The following is a 21,462-nucleotide window of genomic DNA, read 5'->3' as shown; positions in this document are numbered from 1 at the left end:
CCTTCTCTCCATCCTTCCCTGCCAGGTGGCCCCACTTCACACAGGATGCTGAGGCCCAGGGAATTGGGAGCTGGCCGGCAAGACCGCCCAGAGCCTGGCACTGCAGCCCCCATTTATTGCACTGCTTTGCCGCTCACAGGGGAAGCATGTCCCCCAAAGTCCCACTCCCAGCCCCCCACCCCCAGCGGACATCTCATCCCTGGGCTGCTGGTCCACCTTGCCTGCCTGAGTACTCAGTAGCCCGCAGGCTCCCCGCCTTTCCTGGAGTCTGAGGCAGCCGCCCAGCCGCCAGCTGTGCGGACAATGGCCTGTACCACAGCAATGAAGGTAGAAGTGACCTCGGTGTGGTGGTGCCGGGTCTTCAGGGCTGCAGCCACTGCCTGGGGGTGGGAGGGAGAGGGAGGCCTCAACGGGGGCCCAAGACACCATCTGAACCACGCCTGTGTGGGCATGGCTTCCAAAGACACCGGTGGCGCCATTTCTGTCTGAGTGGCCACGAAGAGCAAGTTGGGGGCAGCTGGGCCGACTGGGTCTCATCAGAGCAGGTGGCCCGGTCCTCAGAGCATGGGGTGCAAAGTGGCCCAGGCAGCGGGCATGAGGGTCATCTGCCCCAGGCAGAGGACAGCAGCCATCGTCCACTCCGCAATGACACAGGAGATCCAGGCCCTGTTCCAGGATTCCCAGGGGCCCCCACTGTGACTCAGCACCACCCCCCCAACCTGGTCAATGTCTTTCTCCAGCGTCGTGGTGTTGGGCAAAAGCTGGTTGTGCAGCCGGGGCTCCTCCACTGCCTGCTTCACATCGTAGCCGAACCACAGGCTGTGGATGATGGCCTGCGGATGAGGGGATGGGGTCAGTGTAGCCCAGCGGGCAAGGGGCTGGGGGCACAGGCAGGTGGCACATACCAGTGCAGTGGACGTGGTGATCTGCGTGCCCCCAGAGGCACCCACCACCATGCGGACCTGGCCGTCCTGACCCACGATGATCACCGGGCACATGGACGAGAGCGGCTGTTTCCCTGCAGCCGGCCGGTGGGAGGGAGGGGACAGAGGAGCTGGTCAGCTGCCTGCTGGGACACCAGCCCCCTCCCCACCCAAGCCCTGTGCCCACACCTGGCGTGATGAAGTTGGCCGGTGAGGGGGGCACCCCGAACTTGTTGATGATGTTGGGGGAGCTGAAGTCATCCATCTCATCGTTGAACAGGATCCCATTGGCCTGTGACAGCACCTTGGAACCGAAGCTGCAGACCAGCTGGGTCAGAGAGCTGTGCCCACCCCTGCCCCGTCCCACCAGCCCCACGTGCCCACCAAAGTGCCAACACGCTCCCTGGGGAGCTGGGGGCAAGCACTCTACCAATGTGGAGCCCCCCTTCTAGGACACGCAGGCAGCCCCGGCCCACCCGGCCACCCAGCAGCCCTACTAGAGGTTGATGGTGCTGGTGGCCGACACAGCACTGCCATCCTCTGAGACCACGGACAGGTGGGCGGTGCCCCCGTCATCCGGCGTGTAGAACTCGGGCTCATAGTAAGAGGCCGGGTGAGTGGTGTCATCAGAGATCCGGGCCCGGAGCTGGGCAGCGAAGAACTCGGAGCTCATGTTGCGGACCACCTGCCGAGACCCCAGAGCTGGCCTGAGGAGGTGAGGGAGGTGGGGAGGGGGATGGGCTTGTGCGAGCAGCTCTCAGGAAGCCCCCAGCCATGGCTCTGACCATAACCCTCTTGCACCCAAAGTCTCACGTGGTCCGTCTGACCCCCTCTCCCCAGCCTCTGTCTCTGTTGCTGTCCAGCAACTCTGAATGTCTGTCCGTCCTCGGAGTCTCCACTTTCATTGCATCCAATCATTCATTCATTCAGGGAGCTTGTAACTTCATGCCCAGCACTGGGGGATCAGCAGGGAACAGACACGCAGGTCCCCACCCTCACAGCAGGGAAGACAAAGGCAGGCAGGGATGTGCTGGAAAGAACAAGCCAGGTGATGGGGGTGGAGTGTGATGGGGTGGGAGCAGAGTGGTCAGGGAGGGCTTCTCAGAGAAGGTAATATCTGAAAAAGCCACCTGAATGGTAATGCAAAGGCCCTGAGGCAGGCCTGTGAGTGACAGGCAGACAGTGAATGGGGTTAGGGAGAGAAGAGGTTGAAGATGCCAACAGGGGCTGATCCCATAGGTCCTTACAAGCCCTATAAGGACTTCAAAGCCACCTGTGCTTAGGGCAGAGGAGTGATGGGTGTTATCCCTCTGGCAGCTGTGTGGGGGTGAAACCCAACTGGGAGGCTATGATATCCACCAGGTGGAAAAGAGGAACGGAGAAAGGCCCCAAGTCTTCAGTCTATAGTGGCCGCTAACTGGGGCAGGTTGGGAGCCTGATTTGGGAAAGGAGCTCGTCGGACCCTGAAGAATCTGTCTCAGGTGGGTGATGGGCCACACCTGATGTGTTGAGTTCATGGGCAAGGCAGGGCGCAGGAGGCTGAGCAGAGGAAATGCCTCCAGAAGGTTCCAGCAACACCCATGAATTAAGTGGCCAATCCACGGGGAGAACGTTCAGCCTGAATCTACTTCCAAGGAAACAGGGTTGAATCCAGGAATTGGGACATCCTAAAAGACAACTGCCCTGGGCCTTAAAATCAACAGAACAGCCCAGGGGGTCCATTGAGGCTAAGAGATGGCAGACGTGACAGCAACAGCAGGTGTGAGCTTGACAGGCCGGGGGCCTCAAGACACGGATGGGACCCTTGGGAAAAAGCCGACCAGACATCTAAAAAGGAAAAAACAGGGAGAGCAAGGGGGAAACGGATGGAGATGGGGAGAGAGGAAGGAAATGTGCCGAAATGTCCATAACCTTGCAAATTAAAAAGTCAAGGGAGGGAGGTGCTGGTGAACGTGGTGAGATGCTGCAGAGAGTGGACCGAAGGGGAAACGGAGGCTGGTCTCAGGACCTGGCAGCGCAGGTATGGAGGGAGGGAGGAAGGGCGGGCACCAGGGGAGAAGGCTCCAGAGAGGAGGTGGTGGCCAAGTTTGCCCCAATGGGGAGCAGAGGGACGGGGAAGCAGCTGGAGGGTTCTGGACCCACAACCATACACTTCTTTCGGAAATGACCCATCAGAAAGGGCAGACTGGGAACCCAGGAGGGAGAGCAGCAGTGTAGGAAGGGCGTGCTGAGTCAGAGAGTGGATGAGCAGAAGGCCAGTCTCAGCCAGGAGGGAGGGCAAAGAGGGGCACGATGCACTGGCTTCCACAACCTCAGGGATGCCAGGTGCTGATGTGGGGAGCAGTGAGTGCAAAATCATCCCCAGGTAAGAGAAGAGGGGCTGCTGAGCAGCTGCGGGAGGTCACAGGCCAGTGTGAGGGGGTCTGCGGGTCCACCTTGCGGGGAGGGGGGGACCCAAGTAGGTAATGAGGGATGTGATCGGGGTGGAGGTGGAAGTCCAGCCTGGAGCCGGGGCACCTGGCGAGTGGGTGGGTCGGTCAGTGCAGGGCCTGGGTGGGGATCTGGGAAGTTAGCTCCTGGGTGTGACCAGGGAGCATGTGGCTGGGGCCTCTGCCCACCTGGAACACTGGTCCCCTCCCTGAATCCACCCTCCTCCACCCTGAGGGCTGTGATGCCCCTGTGCATTCCTCACCTCGGCACTGACCACTGCAGAGCCTTCCAGGCCAAGGACACAGCACATGCAAAGTCCCCGAGGTTGGACCGTGGCAGAGGAGGGCACTACCACTCACTGACAAGTCTGTCTCTCCCACCCTGTGAGCTCCGTGGGGCAGAGGCTAGGACTCAGGGTCAACAGTCCATCCTAGCACACAGTAGGCCCGAGGGCAAGTCAGTGGCAGAAATAGATGAATAAAGGCTGAGTGAGGCTGGGGTGGCCCGGGGAGCCCTCCTGGCATCTCCATGGTAGGCCCCCCACCCATCGAAGGCCAGCCCCTGCCCTTTACCTCAGTCACATTGACAAACTTGGGGTCCCCAAGCAGGGTCCTCTTGGCGTAGGCAAACCGGAAGGCCTCCACTATGCGGTGGTAGGTCAGGCCCTTCTGCTCAGGTGTCTCCACGCTCTCCCGGGAGAAGTTGTACCCTGGTTGGGCAGAGCCAGGCAGGTTGGTGGTCCCGGTGGCCCCAGGACATCCCAGCTCGGCCAGGACAGCTGAGTGCCCTGGAAAGGGGGTGGTCCATGCCTCCCTGACCCACCTGGTTCACCTTGAGAAGGGGGACGTTTAATAACCAACAGCAGTGGCTGCTTGGGAGGCGGGGGAGGATGGAAGGAAGCAAGGGTCCCCCAGGTCTGGGCCTCACATGTCAGCCACAGGGCTACCCAGTCCACGGGGTCACAGATGACCACTCAGATTTACCAGATGTGCCCTTTGGACCAGGCCGCCCAGCATGAACTCTGGCACTGAGAGCCACCCCGTGATCCCGAGACCTCACACGGCTGTGCCCACCCCCAGGACGCTGCTCTGCAGGGCCGCGGAGGGCAGCTGACCTTTGAGGATGTTGAGGATGAGGGCCAGCACTGGCCCGCTGAGCGGGGCACTGGGCACGTAGAGCTGGGCGTCCCCGAGGCCGATGCGGAGTGGGTGCTCGATCAGCTCTGCGCGGTAGTTGTTCAGGTCCTCGGCCGTCACGATGCCCCCTGCATGGGGTGACACGGAGATGGGGCACACTTCTGGGGGGCCATCAAGCGGGGAGCCCTGTCTATCCCCGGACCTCCCTGACGGTGCCACCTTCCCCTGGCCAGGTCCAGGCCAGCGCCCTCCACCTGCTGCCTCACTGGCCTCTGGGTCTGTCGTCTGTCCTCTTGGCGGCCAGAGGATCTTCTCTAAGTGGGAGATATCTGCTCCCATCCACCACTTCCCCTACCTCCGCACCCCCCCCCCCCCCGTCCCCTCCTCCTATGACTAATGGGTGGGTGGAGGGAAGCTCTTAATTCTCTAGGGAAATGGCTCCAGACATACCAAGTATTTACAGGCTAATTTCCGATGTCAGTGGTAAAGGTCAACATGCTAATCACCCTCCTCCCTGACACACTGGAAAAACTAACATGAAGAGGCCATGGCTCGGTGAGGGAGAGGCAGCATGGGGCTCCTGAACCTATAAGAACCTGCCCACAAGTTCCCAACCGCAGGCCCTGCATGCAGCTCCTCCCATGCCTCGCTCACCAAGCCCACCCTCATCCCCTGTGATCCTCCTGGAGAAATAAAAGCCTTCTCTCCAGGCCTCAAACTGTTCTCTCTGCTTACAAAGTCCAACCTCACCTGTGGCTCAGGCACCGCCTCCTCCAGGAAGTCCTCCAGGGTCTGTACTTTAGCACTTCCCCAACCCTGGCTCCTGCCTACACCTGCGTTCCCCCCACCAGGGTTTTCTCTCCTGGACTGCAGGGTTTCTCTCAGCTTTGACTTAACCAGGAGCTGTGGATCCGTGTGGCCTGTCATTAACTGCAGACACATCTGTGACCCTCCCCTGCCAGACACTCCCTGAGGGCCCAGTGTCCAGGCCAGGTAGGACCCAAGGACCCCAGGCTCAGTGTTCCCGCTGTGGAGTTCCTGGCCCCAGGCCCCTGAGGTCGCCCGCTCACCGGCCTCCTGGATGTCCTTGACAATCTGGGCCGTGAGGCTCCCGTTGTAGAAAGCCTGAGCGCCCTCCGAGGCCAGCGTCTCGTAGGTGTCGGCCAGCCGAGGCATGGTCACTCGGTCCCCCTCCCGCAGCACCTTCCCATCCCGGCAGAACACCTCGCTGGGGCAGAAGGGGCTCCCGTGAGGCAGGCAGGTGGGGCGGACTCAGCCACCCCACTCACACACACACACAAGAGAACAAAGGATGGGGTGCCCCTGTCCACAGAATCCAGCCCAGGTGGGGCCGGGACCCCATCCCCAGGCTCAGAACAGGCAGGGCTTTGGTCCCTCGTTCAGTGCAGGTTCCTTAAAGTGCCACCCGCTCTCGCCCACCAGTAGGGACCACAGACGTGCCACAGCTCAGGGTGCCGCTGGATAGCAGCCTGGCTTCTCTGCAGGGCTCCCGCCAAGCTCTTCCCCACAGGGAAGCCCTGGCGGGCCAGCTGGATGCTGGGCTGGAAGAGGCGAGCCCAGGGCAGCCGCCCGTGCCGCTGGTGTGCCAGCTCATAGCCGCGGAGCTCGCCTGGAACCGCCACCGACAGCCCACCTGCGAAGGAGAGGGACACAGCTAGTGGCTCCACACGGGGGATGTTCCAGGCACATCCCCAGGTGGGACCAGTGAGGCTCAGGAAGGACATAGATTTTTGAGGTCACATCTGGACTCAGCAGGCATGAGTGTGGCTCAGCTCAGCTGTCCGATGAGGGCACAGGAGGGAGGGGCGGTAGCACGTGTGCTGGGTTCCGCTGTCCCAGGCCTGGATGCCTGTCTCCGCAGGTGCCACCGTGTCTGAAATCCCGTGCCAGGCCCACGGTTGCACAGCGAGAGTATAAGGAAGCCAGACCTCACCATCTCTCAGTTTGAGCCTCCTGGGCCACGAGGCCCCTCATCCCATAAGACTCAAGTGTTTCTCCAAAACCCGCCAAAGCCCCCAGTGCAAGCCCAGGCCACTCTCAAGGCCGGGCTGGTCCCAAAGCAAGGGCCTCTCTTCCTCTCTTCCATTGTCCCAACTGGGACCTGAGCCCAAACCCCTGCCCTGTCCCCTCTCTGGGTCTCGGTTTCCCCATCTGACCATAAAGAGTTTTGTTTCCCAGCACTGTCCTTTGAGGAGCCATGATTCCCCTGGAAACAGAGCCCTGGACCCTGGTTCCCCACTAGGCCTCACTGCCCCCGCCGCACCCTAAAGCCAGCACTGACCCAGAAAGTTTCAGCCACAGCCTCGGCTCCCAGGCACCCTCCTGCTCTCAACCCTGAGATGCAGGGTAGGGGGCACTCCCAAGCTTGGCGGCTGCAGCTCTCGAGCTGCCTCTCCCACCCTGAAGTGGGGCACGAGGTTCCAAGAGCCGGGTTGTTACGACTTTGGCACATCCTGGAAGGTTTGACACCCAGCACACAATTCCTCCCCCTTATATAAGGGCTGCCCTGACCTTGGTCAATCAGGCTCTCATGCCACACTCTCACCAAGGTCACCAGTGACCCCCACGCTGCCATCGCAGGGCCTCTTTCTCATCTTACCTGGCCCATCACTCTCTCTTCCTGTGTCACTTCTGCATCTCCCTGCCCTCTCCTCTGTCTGCACCAACTCTTGGTGCCCTCCTCCATGTCAGGCTGCAGGGTCCATTACACGCTGACAACTCCCAAACTGACTCTTCGGCCTGCTCCCCTGATGGCCAGATCTGAGGATGCACCTGCCCACTTGAAAAAGGCTTCTCAAACTTAACACCTTGCTGGTCTCTGTAAGGGCCACCCGGTCCTTCCAGGTGCAGACCTGAGACCCCAACTCACCCGAGACTCCTGGGTGAGCGTCACACCCAACCCATCAGCAAATCTGCAGCTCCGCCCTCCAAGTGTGCTCGGCCCAGCCACCAGCCGCCAACTTCATCTCTCCCTGGTTATCACCGTGACATCCTGATGGGCTACCTGACGGGCAGGTAACTTGCTCCTCCTCTTTCACAGCAGCCTGAGGGGGTCCCATCAGAAAGCGGCCAGATCCACCCAGGTCCCCCTTTCGACTCAGGGAACACCTTTACCTCACTCAGACATGATGACCCATGAGGTCCAACATGACCTGGGCGGTTCTACCTGACCCTGTGTCCTCCTCTTTCCCCCAGACACCCCCATGGCTGCCCCCAGCCCCAGCCTTTGGGTCTTTGCTCACATGCCCTGACCAGGGCACCTGATGAACCCACAAGCCCTCCAACCCTTCCCACCTCTGCTTCCCAGGCAGTGTTGTGGCACATGGCACACCCATGTGTGCTATCTCTCCCTGTTCCACCTGGAATGTGCATTTCACCTGTTACCTTTGTTTCTACTGGCTTAGGGAACAGCCCCTGATGCTGTAGGAGGTGCCCAACAAGCCCTAGTTAAATATGTGAATTCCAAGCACCCAAAGATGCTAAGTCTGTAAGATTCCCACAATCTCACACTCTGACTGATTTCATTTCTACACTGAGTTTCCCAATGGGTAAAAATTCAAAGACTGTGTTGGAGGGGATTCCAAAACGACTGCTCTCAGCACCCTACACAGGGCTCCACCTGCAGGAGGGGTCCTGCAAAGCCTGCAGGAGGGGTTCAGACCCACTATGGCCTTTAATCCCCACACCTCCTTCCCTCCAACCTCATCCTGCAATCCACTGGGGTCCTTGCAGGGGCGCCCCCTGGTGGCCGTTGATTTCCCTTGGCTGCCTGGGGAGTTACAGGGATTTCCTTCTTGGCTTAAGGACAGGTTAGAAAAAAGAGACTCCTTCCCATACTCTAGAGAGCTATCCCCACCGATGAACAAAAGAACGAACGAATGAATGATTTGGATGCCCTTTAAAAACCCAGGGTTTAGATAGCCTGGGTTTTTAAATAGGTTTAGATAGCTGGGTTCAATCCCAGCTTTACCACCATCCAGCTGTGTGACCTTAATCAGTTTACATGACCTCTCTGGGCCTCAGCATCCCCACCTGTAAAATGGAAATCAACACCACGCTACCCCTGCCAAGCGTACAGGGAGGATTCAAGGGGCTCATCGGTGAAAAGGGCTGAGCAGAGTGCTGGCCCCAGGACCCCGGCACATGCAAGCTGTTGTAATAGTAATCACTCTCTCCGTGTTCTAGCTCCGGGTGGCCCTGGAGGGACCTGAGCAGAAATAACAGAAGCTCTCTTTACCCTCTGTGATGATGGGCTTGACCAATCATTATGGAGCGTTTTGTGGGGCCAGGAAGGGATGGGAGGGGACTGCCAGAGCCACTCCCAGCCCCAGATGGGATGGGGGGAATATGGAGGGTGTGGGGGCGTGCTCATGCCTTCCAGCAGCTCGTCCTGCCCCTGCACCCACACCGAGCCTGCACTCACCTTCCTCTGACTGCTCTGAGCTGTTGAACATGCCGGCAGAGGCCAGCTGAGGGGCCACCTCTCGAGCATTGATGACCTCAGCCTTTCCTGGAAGAAGAAGCATGTGGGCAGTCCGGACCAACACCAGCCCCTCACTTGTGTGAACCTAGGAGTTGCCCAGCTCTGCCTGCCCAGCCCAAGTGCAGCCTGAGGCAGGCAGCCCCGCCATTCACCTCCCACCCTGCCAGCCACTCACGTGTGGTGCTGTTGTAGATGGTGAGAAACAGGCCACCCCCGATGCCCATGCTGTGTGCGTTCATGAGCCCCACGCACAGCAGGGCCGCGATGGCAGCATCCACCGCTGAGCCGCCGTCCAGCAATGCATCCCTGCCAGTGGCACGTGCCGGGAGTGAGAGCCGGCGGGCTCTCTACCCTCCGAGATGCGCACCCCTCCACACGCCTCCCCACCGCCTGGCCACACTGCCCAAAGGAGGATGGAGAGGAGCCCATAGTTTTTGATTTTTTAATGTAAAAGACTGTTGTATTCTAAAACCAACGGGCTTAAATGTTCCTCTTTTTCAAGCAAACAGATGTACGTGACTTATAATCGGAAAAAAAGGGGAAATTGTTACTTTTTATTAATAACATCTTTTTTCTGTTTAAGTTTTTAAGTGAGAACTGATCTTTGTACATGTGAGCTAGGGGTCTAAAAATAAAACAGCAGAGTTTATCTGAAGAGACAGACACCCTTGAACTGAGAAAAGGGCTCAGCTGGACACTGGGAGACCCACACCCTGCTCTCAGGGCCAGTGTCCCCTTCTCCCCTGACCAGAAGCTGCTGAGAAGGTCCAGGGACAGGATAGGCAGCTCCACGCACACCGAACACCCCTCATCCAGGCAGCCCGTTTACCAGTGGGGAAACTGAGTCCCAGAGAGGCGAGGGTCTTGCCCAGGTCCACTTACGGTGGCTGTCTTCCAGGGCCTGTGTCCCCACACCCTGCCCCACTCACCTCCCGATCTCTGAACAGCGCTTGGCATCCGCGGCCACGGCAGCTCTGGGGTACACGTGGCTGTGGGGCTTGAAGGTCTCAGGCAGCCAGACGCAGAGGCCAATGATAAGGAGCATTAGGACCACGGCCACCAGGGCCAGCAGCATGGACCGCTTCTTCATGGCTCTGCGGGCACGGGGGATGGGAGGGTAGAAGGTCAGGGGGCCACTGCTGACCTGGCCTTGGGCGCATCATCGTCCCACGGGGCACAGCACAAAGTCGAGCCTCAGACATATGTCCTCGTGTCTCCTTCCGGCCCCCAGAATGCATGGGCCACCCAGTCCCCAGATTTTTGCTCAAGCCACTCCCTCTGCCAGAAGCTCCTGGTCCTACCTCTGCCCCCCCAAATCCTCCTGCTTATCCTCGGGGCCCCCTCCCAGTAAGCACCCCATCTCCAGCAGGGAGCCCCCCGGATTTCACTTCCAGAGAGGAGCCCCTGATCCTGCAGTCACTCCGGGAGGCACAGGCCTGGCCTGATTCCTTCCCGGCACTGTTCTTGGGTCCCCAGAGTGACCTGCCACAGAGCGTGGGGTTCAGCTTTTGTTGTGTCCTCAAAGGGGGCACCCACAGTCTCCTGAAATTATCAGATGAGCCACCGTGGGACCAGAGCCTACCTTCCTCGGCGGGTGGGAGCCCTGAGCCTCCCAAGGAGGTGGCCACAGAAGACGGTTTGGGCTGAACAGGCCGGAGGAATAACTGAGGTCTCCTTCACGCTCTGCAGGAGCCTGCGGCCGCAGAATCTGCCCCAGGGAGACTCCCGCACCACGCAGTCTGCTTGTTCTCCTGAAAATGGAGCAGGTGTCTCTGAAGCGGGCTGGGCCTGGCCCTCCGGGGAGCAATGTGAGGTGTCTCTGCCTCTGATGAACTCCGTCAGCCACTCCCATGTTGGTGAATATTCCGTCCCCACAGTGCATTTCTCTCCTGCACAGCAAGGGTGTTGCACAGAGCAGGGCAGGGAGCTGTCATGTGACCAAGGGGTGAGGGCCAGCGTGCCAGCCGAGGGGATGGAGCATGGGCTCTGGGGCCAGCCTGCCCCGTCTCACCTGTGTGGGACCTTGGGCAAGTCACTGACCATCTGACCATCTGTCCAGTGGAATGACAGAAGGGCCTGCTGGGAGTATTGTGAAGATGAAGTGGGTTGGAAAGCATGAAGTGTTAGGTAAGTGTTGGCTATGTTGGGAGGGCCTGGAGGTCTGTGTATGGCAGAGGGGAGCCGGTCAGCCTCCACTCACCGTTTATTTCCCTGTTGACTTCCTGCCAGGCTGTGAGGGAGGGATGGAAGTAATCCTTGGGGTCCCCGTGGCAATGGCAGCAGGCGAGGGGTGTGACCCCAACGGGGGAGGAGAGGTGTGGTGACAGAGGCAGGGTGCCTCCTCTCCCGGACTCAGTTCCCTCCAAAGGGCGATGTCTGCTGGAGAGCCCAGGGCTGGGACCCCTCTGGCTACCCTGTCCCTATTCACAGGGTCTCCTAGAGCTGGTCTAGGAATGGAGTCCCACCCAACGTGGGGGCCCAGACCCCAGCACAGAAGGGCTTTCTCCTCCCCAAGCTCAGGGGGCGGTCACACAGCTGACTACCCCCCCACACCCCCAGCAGGGTCCAAGCCAGCCTCCTCTCTGTCTTGACCACCTTGACCGAATCTAGGCACCACCGTTTCTCGCTGGACACCCTCCCATCCCCCACCAGCACTGCCTGCTCTTCAGTCCTTGGAAGAGCGGTCAGAAGGCAAGGCTCTCTCCAAAGAGCCAGCCAGGTCCTGCCGCCACCACTGCCCTGAGGACAGGCCATGCCCTCTGCCAGGCCTGACAGCTCTCAGGGCGTACCCCGGGCCCTGGCAGGGGGCCAGGTCAGGGTTCCTGATAGAGGCAGCTGTGCTGGGAGGTCTGCGGGACCTCAGGAGCTGGGCCAGCAACCTGAGGCATCTGTTCCAGACCTAGAACTTTCCCATCATATGCGGTGGGGTGGGCGGGGCAAGACAGGAGCCAGTGTCCCCCTCCCCAGCACAGGCACAGCCCCACCCGTCAAGGAGGCCCCCCAGTCCTGTCCACTGGGTCAGGCCACGCTGGGCAGCTTGAGGGCATGGCCTCATTTCTCCTGGGCTTGGGACCATCCGCTGAGACCCCACCCCCACAACTCTGGGTGCTCCTCTCCACCCTCAGGCCCCTAGACAAGCCAGCCAAGACCTCCTGAGGTCCACGCTCCAGCCCCCCACCAACCATCTGCTTGCACATCCTTCCACCCAAGGGCCCAAGTGGGCTCCCCAAAGGGCAGGGGGTACCCTGTGAGGCTCTGTCTGCCAGGGAGTGGGGGGAGGGGTGGGCCGCACTGACCCATCCCCTTCTCCCTGGGCAGGGCAGTAGGGAGGTCTGACTCAGCCCCCCATAGGCAGCCATCCCAGCCCTGCGGAAGACACCCTGCCGGGTGACTGTGCTTCTGTTTCCCATCCCCCACACACGTTTTTCTCAGCCTCACTAAAACAACGTCCAAGCCCAGAGGACTGGCTCTCACCCAAATCAGTGTCAGGAAGGGAAACTGAGGCCAGAGAGCGGGTGCTTGACCTCCAATAGCGACCCTGCTCCTCCCGAGCCCGGTGGGCTTACCTGAGGCCTGAGGGCAGCGGGGGCCCAGGACAGCCCCTGTTCCTCAGAAGACAGCTCTGGGCTGGGACACTGGCTGGGGAGGAAGAGGCAGATTTGTCTGCCTGGGAAGGTCTTGGCCACAGTGTAGGCCAGGCTCCCCCCACTCCCAGGAGCTGCCCAGAGCCACGCCTGCAGCCCTGCCTGGGCAGAGCTCCTCTGGGGGCCTCAGAGCTGGGCTGGGATCTGGGGTGGGGGTGGGCTCCTCCCAGGAGGAGCAGAGGCAGGAAAGGAGCAGGAGGGGCCGGAGGAACTCACATGCTCACGTAGTCCAGGGGGTGGGGGATGGGGGTGGGAGGGGTGCGGGGAGACACGGGGAGAGGCCTGCGGGGGGGGCACCTAGAATCCCTGTGTGTGTCAGAATAGGTGGAGAGTGGGCGGTCCTCAAAGAGAGGTCTGACCTGGCAGGGAGGATGGCCGGAGGGTGGCCGGAGGCTGCTGTCATGTCACGGCAACAAGGAGGCACAGGGACTCGGCCTATTGCCAAGTGACTAGAGTTCACGCAGCCCTGGGAGGGCCCTGGAGGTACAAGGTGCTGTCAGCAGTGACCCTTGGGGTCCCCTGGATGGTGGCAGCAGGCAAGGGCTGTGGCCCCAATGGGGAAGGCGAGGTGTGGCGACAGAGACAAGGCATCCCTCCTCCTGGACTCAGGCCCCTCCGAAGGGTGGGTGTCCCCCACAGGCTTGCCCTGTCCTTGTTCAGAGTATCTGAACTCCAGGGCCAGACATGGTGTCCCAGAGATGGTTCCTGAGGCCGTGGAGCAGGGGTGTCACCAGCACCAGAGCAGAACCCAGACCTGAGAGGCTCACCACACCCCACAGCTGGACGGCAAGGGTACCTCCCTGGGGCACGGCCCAGGGCTTCAAGTCCGGAAGGTTCCACCACCTATCCAGGAACATTAGTGCCCCAGGCCCAAGGAACCACCTAAACAGCCTGGAAAGGCAGGGCCCAGAGACGGCCAGAGTGGGTCCAAGGTCACACAGCCCACCAGTGCACACCTGGCTACCCCGTACCCGCCCCAAGTTGCTGCATGTCCCTGACCAGCCCACCAAGGAGTCCAGAGTCAGGAGCAGCTGCAGACCCGCCCCAGGGAACTTGGACACTGCCCCCTCCCCCTTTGGCTTTCGTCAGCCAAGGAGAAGGCTCAGCTACTTCCTGAGTCATGCCTCCCTCCCCCTCTCCCCAGCTCGCTGTGCCGAAGCTGCCCAGGATCCCCCACAGCCCCCATCTGTGCCATCTAATCCGCAATAACCCCGCAAGGCTGCATCATTTGATAGGTAGAAGGAGACGTGGAGGCTGACCAGACATTGCTGCCTGCCCTGGGTCACACAGCCAGAACAGGCCTGGTCCTATCACTCAACTGCCCTTGGGCGGGCTTGGCATGGAACCGAACCAATGCACTACCATGAAATCTTCAACCAGCATGACCCTGGGATGGGGGTGCCATGACAGCTCTTTCCCTAGACACCATCCCCTCCCCTGCAGACCGGGGTAACTAAGAAGATGGACAAGGCAGGATCCAGGGACCAAGGCCCAAGACCTGTCCCCAAGGACTGGACATCAGCCAGGAACATCAGGGTATTTGGTCCTGCCTGAATGGCTGCATTGCAGCTCAGTCGGCTGGGAGGGGTCTGCAGTGGAGAGCCACAGGGCTCTGTCTCAATGCCTGAGCCTGCTCAATGGTTTTCTCCCTGCCTGGGATGGCATGAGACATGGCAGAAGTGGCAGGAAGGTAAGAAGAAGGTCTGAGTGGGCAGAGGATGACCCAGACCCCCCAGGTGACCTCAACAGGAAAACCCTGAGCTGAGGCAAGTTGGAGGAAGCCCAGCTGCAGCTGCAGGTTCTATGGAGGGGAGACAAAAGCGAAGGTGTCTCAAAGGCCATGTCGACTGAGGCATACATACGTACAGAACAAAGAAAGCCCTTCCTCACATATCAAGTGTGTCACATTCTGTCCCAGTCAGCCCCCCACACCCACATGCAGAGAGGGGACCTGGGGGCAGTTGGTCTGGGCTGGAGGTCTCCTCCAGACCCCACGGCTCCTGTCCTAGGCACAAAAGGTGGTGAGTTCTCTGCCCCCAGGAATATGCAAGCCTCACCCAGCCAGAGATACTGACCCTGCCATCAGCACCACCCCCTCCCAGTACGTACACACACACACACACACACACACACACACACACACACACACACACCCATGCTGAATCTAGGCTGAGCGAGCATGTTCTAGGACGCAGCAGAGAAGAGAGCATGAAGAAGAGTGAGACAGAACAGACAGCGTGGGGTTTCTCTGTTAATCCTCCAGCCCCAGAGTCACAGGGGCGAAACTGGGCACAGCCCCAAACCCATTTACAGGCCTGAAGCCGAGGCTTAGGTAGAAGCGACTTGGCCCTGGAGGCACATGGATGGACAGGTAGGCACCCCTTCACCTTCCTTACCACCAATGCCCACAGTGAGGAGTGACGTCCCCTAGGTATGAGAACACAGCTCTGGGCAGGAAGCTTACCATGACCCAGACTGGATTTGGGAGGCTCCTTCCCCAAGACCTGATAACCACTACCTGCCAGAAACCTGTCGAAATAGCTATACATGCCTGCAATGACCACAAGGGGGCGGGCGTCCCCGGAGTTGTGCAATCACCCCTTGTACTTGTACCGGCCATGCCCCACCCCCACCATGAGAGCAAACCAGAGCCCGAGAGATGTGGCCCGAGGACACAGCACCTCAGCCCCCATCACCACTCACCTCCACTCCAGACCCGCCACCCCAGTGACCCCACCACCACCCCAGGCTGCCCCATCCTTCTGGGCCTCAGTTTCTCCACACTGCCCTCCTCCCTCTCAATCCAAGAAGCCCACTTCCCCACCCTCCTCCACCCACCCCACAACTGTAGCAGTCAGCCAGAAAGCCTTGTCAGGCAGCCTCAAACCCACTTACTGGAAAAGAAACAGAGGCTCCCAGCCCAGACCCAGTCAGACCAAGGGCCTAAGGCTCTGCCCATCCGTGTGACCCCTCTGCAGGATCTGTCCACACAATCCCCACCCCCATCACCCTGAAGGGCAGCTCACTCCCATGACGCAGGTGTATAAACTGAGGCTCAGAGAGGACGGGGGACTCCTCCAGAGCACAGCCAGGACATAACAGAGCTGGGGCTGGAACCCAGTCCTCCAGATGCCCCCGAGAGGCCCCAAGCCTGAGCTCCCCACTCCTACGATGTCCAGCAGCTCAGAGATGGTGAGCTGAGCTTCAGGGTCACATAGCACTGGGGTACAGCCAGACGCCCATCCTGCCCCAGCTCACCTGGCTGCAAGGCTGGTCCTCCTTCTGTACTCCAGCACAGAGCAGAGTCCCCAGTGCCCAGCTCCTCCCCTCCCTCCCCCTGCTGGCCTGAGTGGGGGGAGGCTTTAAAGGCACAGGAACCTTTCCAGGTGGGAAGAGGACTGGTTCCTGGTCCTGTCCCTGGGGCTGTGTGACCTGGGACAGCAGGTAGCCTCTTCAAGCCCAGTGGGGTCCCAAACCCTGCATAAGAGACCTGAGCTTTGAGGGCCTCAGTAGGGCTACAAGAGGCTGGGTTTCAGGCAGAGGCCAGTTAGGCCAAGGGTCCTCTGGGAGGAGGAGAACTCCTGGCCACGTTCAATATCCAAAGAGAGGTCCCACAGTGCTGGGGCACAGCCAGATGCCTCCACCAACAGGGGTGGGTGTGTGAGCATCAGAGGCCCCGCCAGGCCTGAGAAGCCCGACGCTTTCTCTAGAGTTCCTGGTCAGGGGATGCCCTCGCCCCCACGCCCGGGGCTGCAGATGTCCACAGGCTGTCACTCCAAGGACCCTGGTCACCGTCACCAGGACAAAAAGGAGTCACATGAACCGGGGAGTCTTTCCTCATCCCTCAACTTCCTGGGGTTGAGGAGGCAGGCTGATGGAGGATGGGGCCATCTGCTCACGCCCCCGCACCTGCTCCAGCCAACAGGATGGGGTAGGTACCCCCACAGGGCTGGCAGGCCCAAGCCTGCCCATTCTTCTGAGGTCCACACACAGCCTGCTGCTTACACGTATTCATCCATCATTCATTCATTCACTCACTCTCCCATCTGACCCTGGCCCATTCAGATTCTTCTCTCAAGCAGCCCCCAGCCAGACTGAAGATGGGATAGTATAGTCAACCAAGGAGGAAGAGGAGCCCAGGACCCCCAGGGAGGGGCAGAAACTATGCGGGGGGGGGGGGCGGATCCAGATAGCACTGGGATCGGACTGTGGAGGCCAGCCAGGCAGAGGGAACAATTTGAGCCTGGGGCATCTCCGCAGCAGTGAGGGTACAAGGGAGACTCTTGACCGCCCTGACCCTTCCTGAGCCCTGAGGCATCAAAGCTGGAAAAGGAAGTGGCTGAGCTCAGGCCCTGAAGGCCAAGCCAGTGCATCTGGACTTAGAGAGCCCGGGGAGGCTGGTGAATGTGCCACCGGGCTGGGTAACCCATTAACCCCAGCTCACTCATTAAGACCCTGGTGGGTGACCATTAGCTCCTCAGCCATTCTGGGAGTCGGGCAGAGGGCAGGGGCCATGGGAAGAAGGGAGTGTTGATGGGGCGCTGGCTGGGGGCTGGCTGAGCTTGGGTCTCTGTGTCCCTGCTCCTGGAGGAGCTCCCCTGGGTCAGGCCGGCCTCCAGCCAAGGAAGCTGCCAAGGCAGCCTGGGGGCCCCACCCCACCATCCCAAAACCTTTCATCTGCTAATCACCCCTGTGGTGCTGGCACCAGCGACCTAGAGAGTTTGGGGGCCTTGGCCAGACAGGAGGCTCAGGCCCTGGACCAGTGGTCAGGGAGGCAGGCACCTGGCCCATCCCCCACTCTGAGAAGTGGGTCCACAGAGGCCTTGGAGGCCACTTTCCTGCTCTAACAGGCTCAGGTCTGCCCCACTTCTATGCCTGGAAAAACAAAGCACTTGTGGGGCAAGCAGGGTGTTCCTGGCACAGGAAACCTCACCCTAAGTAGAAAAAGCACTTACCCAAAGCTACCCGGCAGGACAGCAACCCAGGAAATGGGGAAAGACCTGCAAACCACTTCCTACCAGTGGTGCCCCACCCTGCTGTCAGGTCCTGGGAGTGGCTGTGTCTGAGCCCCCAGAAGTGCCAGCTGAGCCTGTGCCCCAGGTGGGCCACATCCGGCTGGTAGAGACACAACATCCTGGGCGTTCCCTGGTGGCCTTGTGGTTAGGATTCTGGGCTTTCACTGCTGGGGCCTGGGTTCAAAACCTGGTGGGGAACTGGGATCCCACAAGCCACGTGACTCGGTCAGAAAAAAAGACACAACATCCCAAAATGCAGTTGGGAGCCTCACAGTGAGTGAGACAGGCAGGCAGGTCCAGACGCAAGCAGCATCTGACCCATCCTCCAGAGCTGCTGGGCCAGGATCTCAGGGCCCACCGGGAGTCAGGAAACCTAATATCATCCAAGACACTTTGTGTCCCCTGGTATCTGCACCAAGGAGACATCTGGTCAGTTGGCTGAACAAAAGTTCATCTTCATCAATTTGAGGACCACAGAATCTCAAATGTTTGGCCTCTGAGCTCCCATCTCCATCACCCCAGAAGGGTCGGCTTGCACACCTGCCATGACAGGGAGCTCACTACCTCTAAGGACAGTGAGACTGGTTGTTTGGCAGGTTCTTCCCAATGTCAAGCCCCAATTGCCCTTCTTGGAATGCCTTCTGCACCGGCTTCAGGGGGACCTGGCCTAACACCCTGCCCACTGTCAGAGGCCACAGAGCAGGGCTCCCCATACCCTATGGCTATTTGGCCACCTCTCAGAGCCACACAGACCACACTGAAGGGACGGAAGGAGAACTCGGGTTTGGTGAAGGGGCTGGTGAGGCCCAGTGGTAGTGGGAAGTGAGCTCTGGTCAACTGCAGGCATAGGCAGAGAGCCCCCTGTGTCCCAGACACTCCCTGGTGCCCTTGTAGCGGTTCACCATCTCAGCACCCACCTTTGATGTGAGGACAGAGGCTGGAGCTCCGGCAAGTACATGGGCCTCCAGGGCTAGCAGCTTGTTAACACCTGGAAACTTCCGGCAGCAGAGCCAGTCTGGCACCTGGTGGACCAAGTCTAATTCCCAAACTCAGAGGCAGCGCAACCAAGGGCATGGGCTCTACAGTCCCTAGGTTCAAGTTCAGTCCCAGCCCTGATGGCCCAGGGTCTCCTCTTCCTGCCTTCAGTTTTCTATCTGGATAGCAGGGATCATTAAAATAGTTGTTGGGCAGATGCACTGAGACGGCCATGCACAGGCTGCTGTGAGCACCATGACCTCCATGGTCCAGCACCCGGGCCTGCAGCTGCCTCTCCCTCCTGGATGAGCAGCTCAGAGCTCAGAGGTCATAAGTGCCCCACTCCTGGCCACCGCATCCTCCCTGCCTACGGCTCCCTGCATAGGTAGCATTTATCACATCACCTCATAATTATCTGCGGTGTCTGGGAGCTCCAGGGGGTGGGGGAGGAAGGCTGCGTCTTGCCCACACCCCAGCCCAGCACATGGCTTGGTCTCCCGGAGAGCCGACATACTCCTATCTCCAGGTGTGTGTGTGGGGGGGCAACGCCCAAGCCCACCTGTCCACGGCTGCCATCCCCCACCCCGTGACCCTGCACAGGGCTAAGTGGGTGCGCGGTTCCGCTAATGCCAAAACTGCCCCACACTCTCCATGCACACCCTGCTCAGCCTGCCTGGGCTTGTAGAAGCCCTGCCCCCACCCCCTTTTTCAGCATCTCTTTGGCCCCCCCTCACTGAAACATCCTGTTGGCTGATGTTTCAGATGCCTAACCAACAAGCCGGAACCTGAGCTAGGCAGCTACCCTCCCAGACCTCCACCGGCCATGTTAGCCAGGGCCTAGCCCTGGACAGCAGCCCACGCATCCTCCCCGGCCCTGTCCAGCAGCCCCTACCTCTACACCCCCTCCTGCTCGCCAAACCTGACCCTCCAGCCCCCCGCACCGCCCCCTCTCACCTGGCAACTTTGCAGAGTCCCCAGCCGCTCTACTACTGCATCCGCAGTGCTCTGAGCACATCCCTCCCCCACTGAAAAACACTTCAAAGGTTCACGTGGCCCTCCAGATAAATTCCTGTCAGCTGGGGCCTGCCCCTTCCTCTGTGTGATTCACCCACTGCCCTACTGCTGGGGCTCTTCCATCAGGCCCCAACTTCAACGCCACCGCCTCCTCATTGAAGCCCTCCTCTGTCTCCTGGTCTGATTCTTCCTCGGCTCCCGCAGTGTCTGGGACCCCCATCACAGCTCCCCACCTCTGCTGTTCCTTTAACCTCCTGCGTCTTTGTCTCTGAAGTATCCACAGGGCCCAGTGATCATCACTAAATGTAAGTATAATGGCTGTCAGGTGGCTGGGTGGATTCGGCATGAAGCCACGGAAGATTGATTAGAGCCTACACATGCCACGTGCATGTGTGCTGGACGCTTTCCTTGCTGCGTCTAATCCTACACCTTTGCCAGATGGGCATTCTATTTTCCCCATTTTACAGAGGAGGAAACAGTTTTGCAGAAGCTACTGTAGTGGGCTGAATAGTTTCCCCCCAAATCCACATCTGCCTGGGAGCTCTGAATGGGACCCTATTTGGAAATAGAGTCTTTGTAGAAGTCATTAGTTAAGATGAGATCATCCTGGGTTAAGGTAGGCTCTAAATTCAATAAGGTAGGCTTCCTGTAAGAAGGGAGACACACAGACACAGTGAAGGAGGCCTTGTGGCCATGGAGGCAGAGATTGCAGTGAAGCAGCTACGAGCCAAGGAAGGCCGAGAACTGCCGGCCATCGCCAGAAGCTGGCAACGGGCAAAGAGAGACGATTCCCGAGCACCTTCAGAGAGCACAGCCCTGCCAACACCTTGATTTCAGACTTCTGGCCTCCAGAACTGGGAGAGAATACATTTCTGTCGTTTTAAGCCATTACCAAGTTTGTGGTAATTTGTTATGACAGCCACAGAAAACTAGTACCACTAACTACCTTGCCCGTGTTTATATACCCCAAAAGGGGGCAGGTCCAGGGGATTAGGAGCTGGGGCCTGAGCCTACACCTGTGACCCCCGTGGTGACTCCTAGCCCTGCAGGAAGCTCACAACCTATTCCTTAGAGCCAGATCCAGGGGAAACTGTCTCCATAGATTGTCTGTCTGCTTCCTTCCTCCTAGTGAGTTCCGAATCCATCCTGCATCCTTCTTTGCAGTGGCTGCCAGGAGGCTCAGTGACACCTGGCTCCTTGCTGAGGTACCATCAGCCCTGGGCTTCCCTGCCTCCTCCTGGGCTTGAAATATCCCACTGGGTGGGTAGAGAAGACGCCCGAAGGTGGGACAGGTCCAGCTGCAGCACCAGCAACAGCCCTCCACCCAACCTGCTGGGTCATCAGGACCCTGCTTCCCTGTCATTCCACCTGGGCCACCAGCTGTCGGTGCTACTTGTCTCCTGGAAGTTCCCACTTGGGGCCCAAGATGCCCCCAGCAGGGCCTGGGTTCCGTCCACTTGACTCTCTGGCTCCCAGGGGTGGTAAGGCTGCCCCGAGAACCCCTGAACCTCCACATCAGCCCTGGGGGCTGAGAGGGCAACACCACAGCCCTCCACCCACGGGGTCTCCCCAAACACAGCTCAGCGGCCCAGCACAACTCCAGGCAGAGGGGCCAGCAGGCTTTAGTTAAGCATACATGGAGGCCGGCCAGTGGGGGGACAATGCTACCATTCCCGAGGGCACAGCTCTGTCTCTGGGGTCCCCTGTCCCAGTCAGGTTATGCCAGAAAGAGTCAACCTCGCCACCCCTCACAGGAGGCTGAGGGAGGCCCAGGCAGGGATTTCAGCCCAGATGCCACCCCTCCCTCCTTTCCTGGAAAAT

At 59.8% G+C, this 21,462-nt stretch overlaps 1 protein-coding gene across 13 annotated transcripts; it reads right to left on the bottom strand.

Annotated features, from left to right (window-relative positions):
* Window positions 1-54: 54 nt before the first annotated feature.
* On the bottom strand, window positions 55-19,600 carry GGT1 (gamma-glutamyltransferase 1). 13 transcript variants are annotated; one of them, XM_027088876.1, is made up of 14 exons: window positions 15,896-16,300; window positions 12,560-12,632; window positions 10,576-10,744; window positions 9,923-10,087; window positions 9,169-9,299; window positions 8,934-9,020; window positions 5,930-6,143; window positions 5,560-5,717; window positions 4,468-4,617; window positions 3,926-4,062; window positions 1,421-1,608; window positions 1,113-1,240; window positions 720-1,018; window positions 55-380 (listed from the first exon to the last, which is right to left on the bottom strand). In XM_027088876.1, the coding sequence occupies exons 4-14, from the start codon at window positions 10,081-10,083 to the stop codon at window positions 234-236; spliced, it is 1,800 nt and encodes a 599-aa protein (XP_026944677.1). In that variant the 5' UTR covers window positions 10,084-10,087; window positions 10,576-10,744; window positions 12,560-12,632; window positions 15,896-16,300; the 3' UTR covers window positions 55-233. The 13 variants fall into 13 exon arrangements, with proteins under 13 accessions (XP_026944677.1, XP_026944675.1, XP_026944674.1 ...); XM_027088874.1 differs by lacking the exon at window positions 15,896-16,300 and adding an exon at window positions 15,102-15,119; XM_027088873.1 differs by lacking the exons at window positions 12,560-12,632; window positions 15,896-16,300 and adding an exon at window positions 19,582-19,600.
* Window positions 19,601-21,462: the final 1,862 nt, after the last annotated feature.

Source organism: Aethalodelphis obliquidens, unplaced genomic scaffold (assembly GCF_003676395.1).
Source record: "Aethalodelphis obliquidens isolate GAN/ISIS:26980383/991018 unplaced genomic scaffold, ASM367639v1 scaffold63, whole genome shotgun sequence".
NCBI lineage: Eukaryota > Metazoa > Chordata > Mammalia > Artiodactyla > Delphinidae > Aethalodelphis > Aethalodelphis obliquidens.
This window is presented reverse-complemented; position numbering and strand designations above follow the sequence as displayed.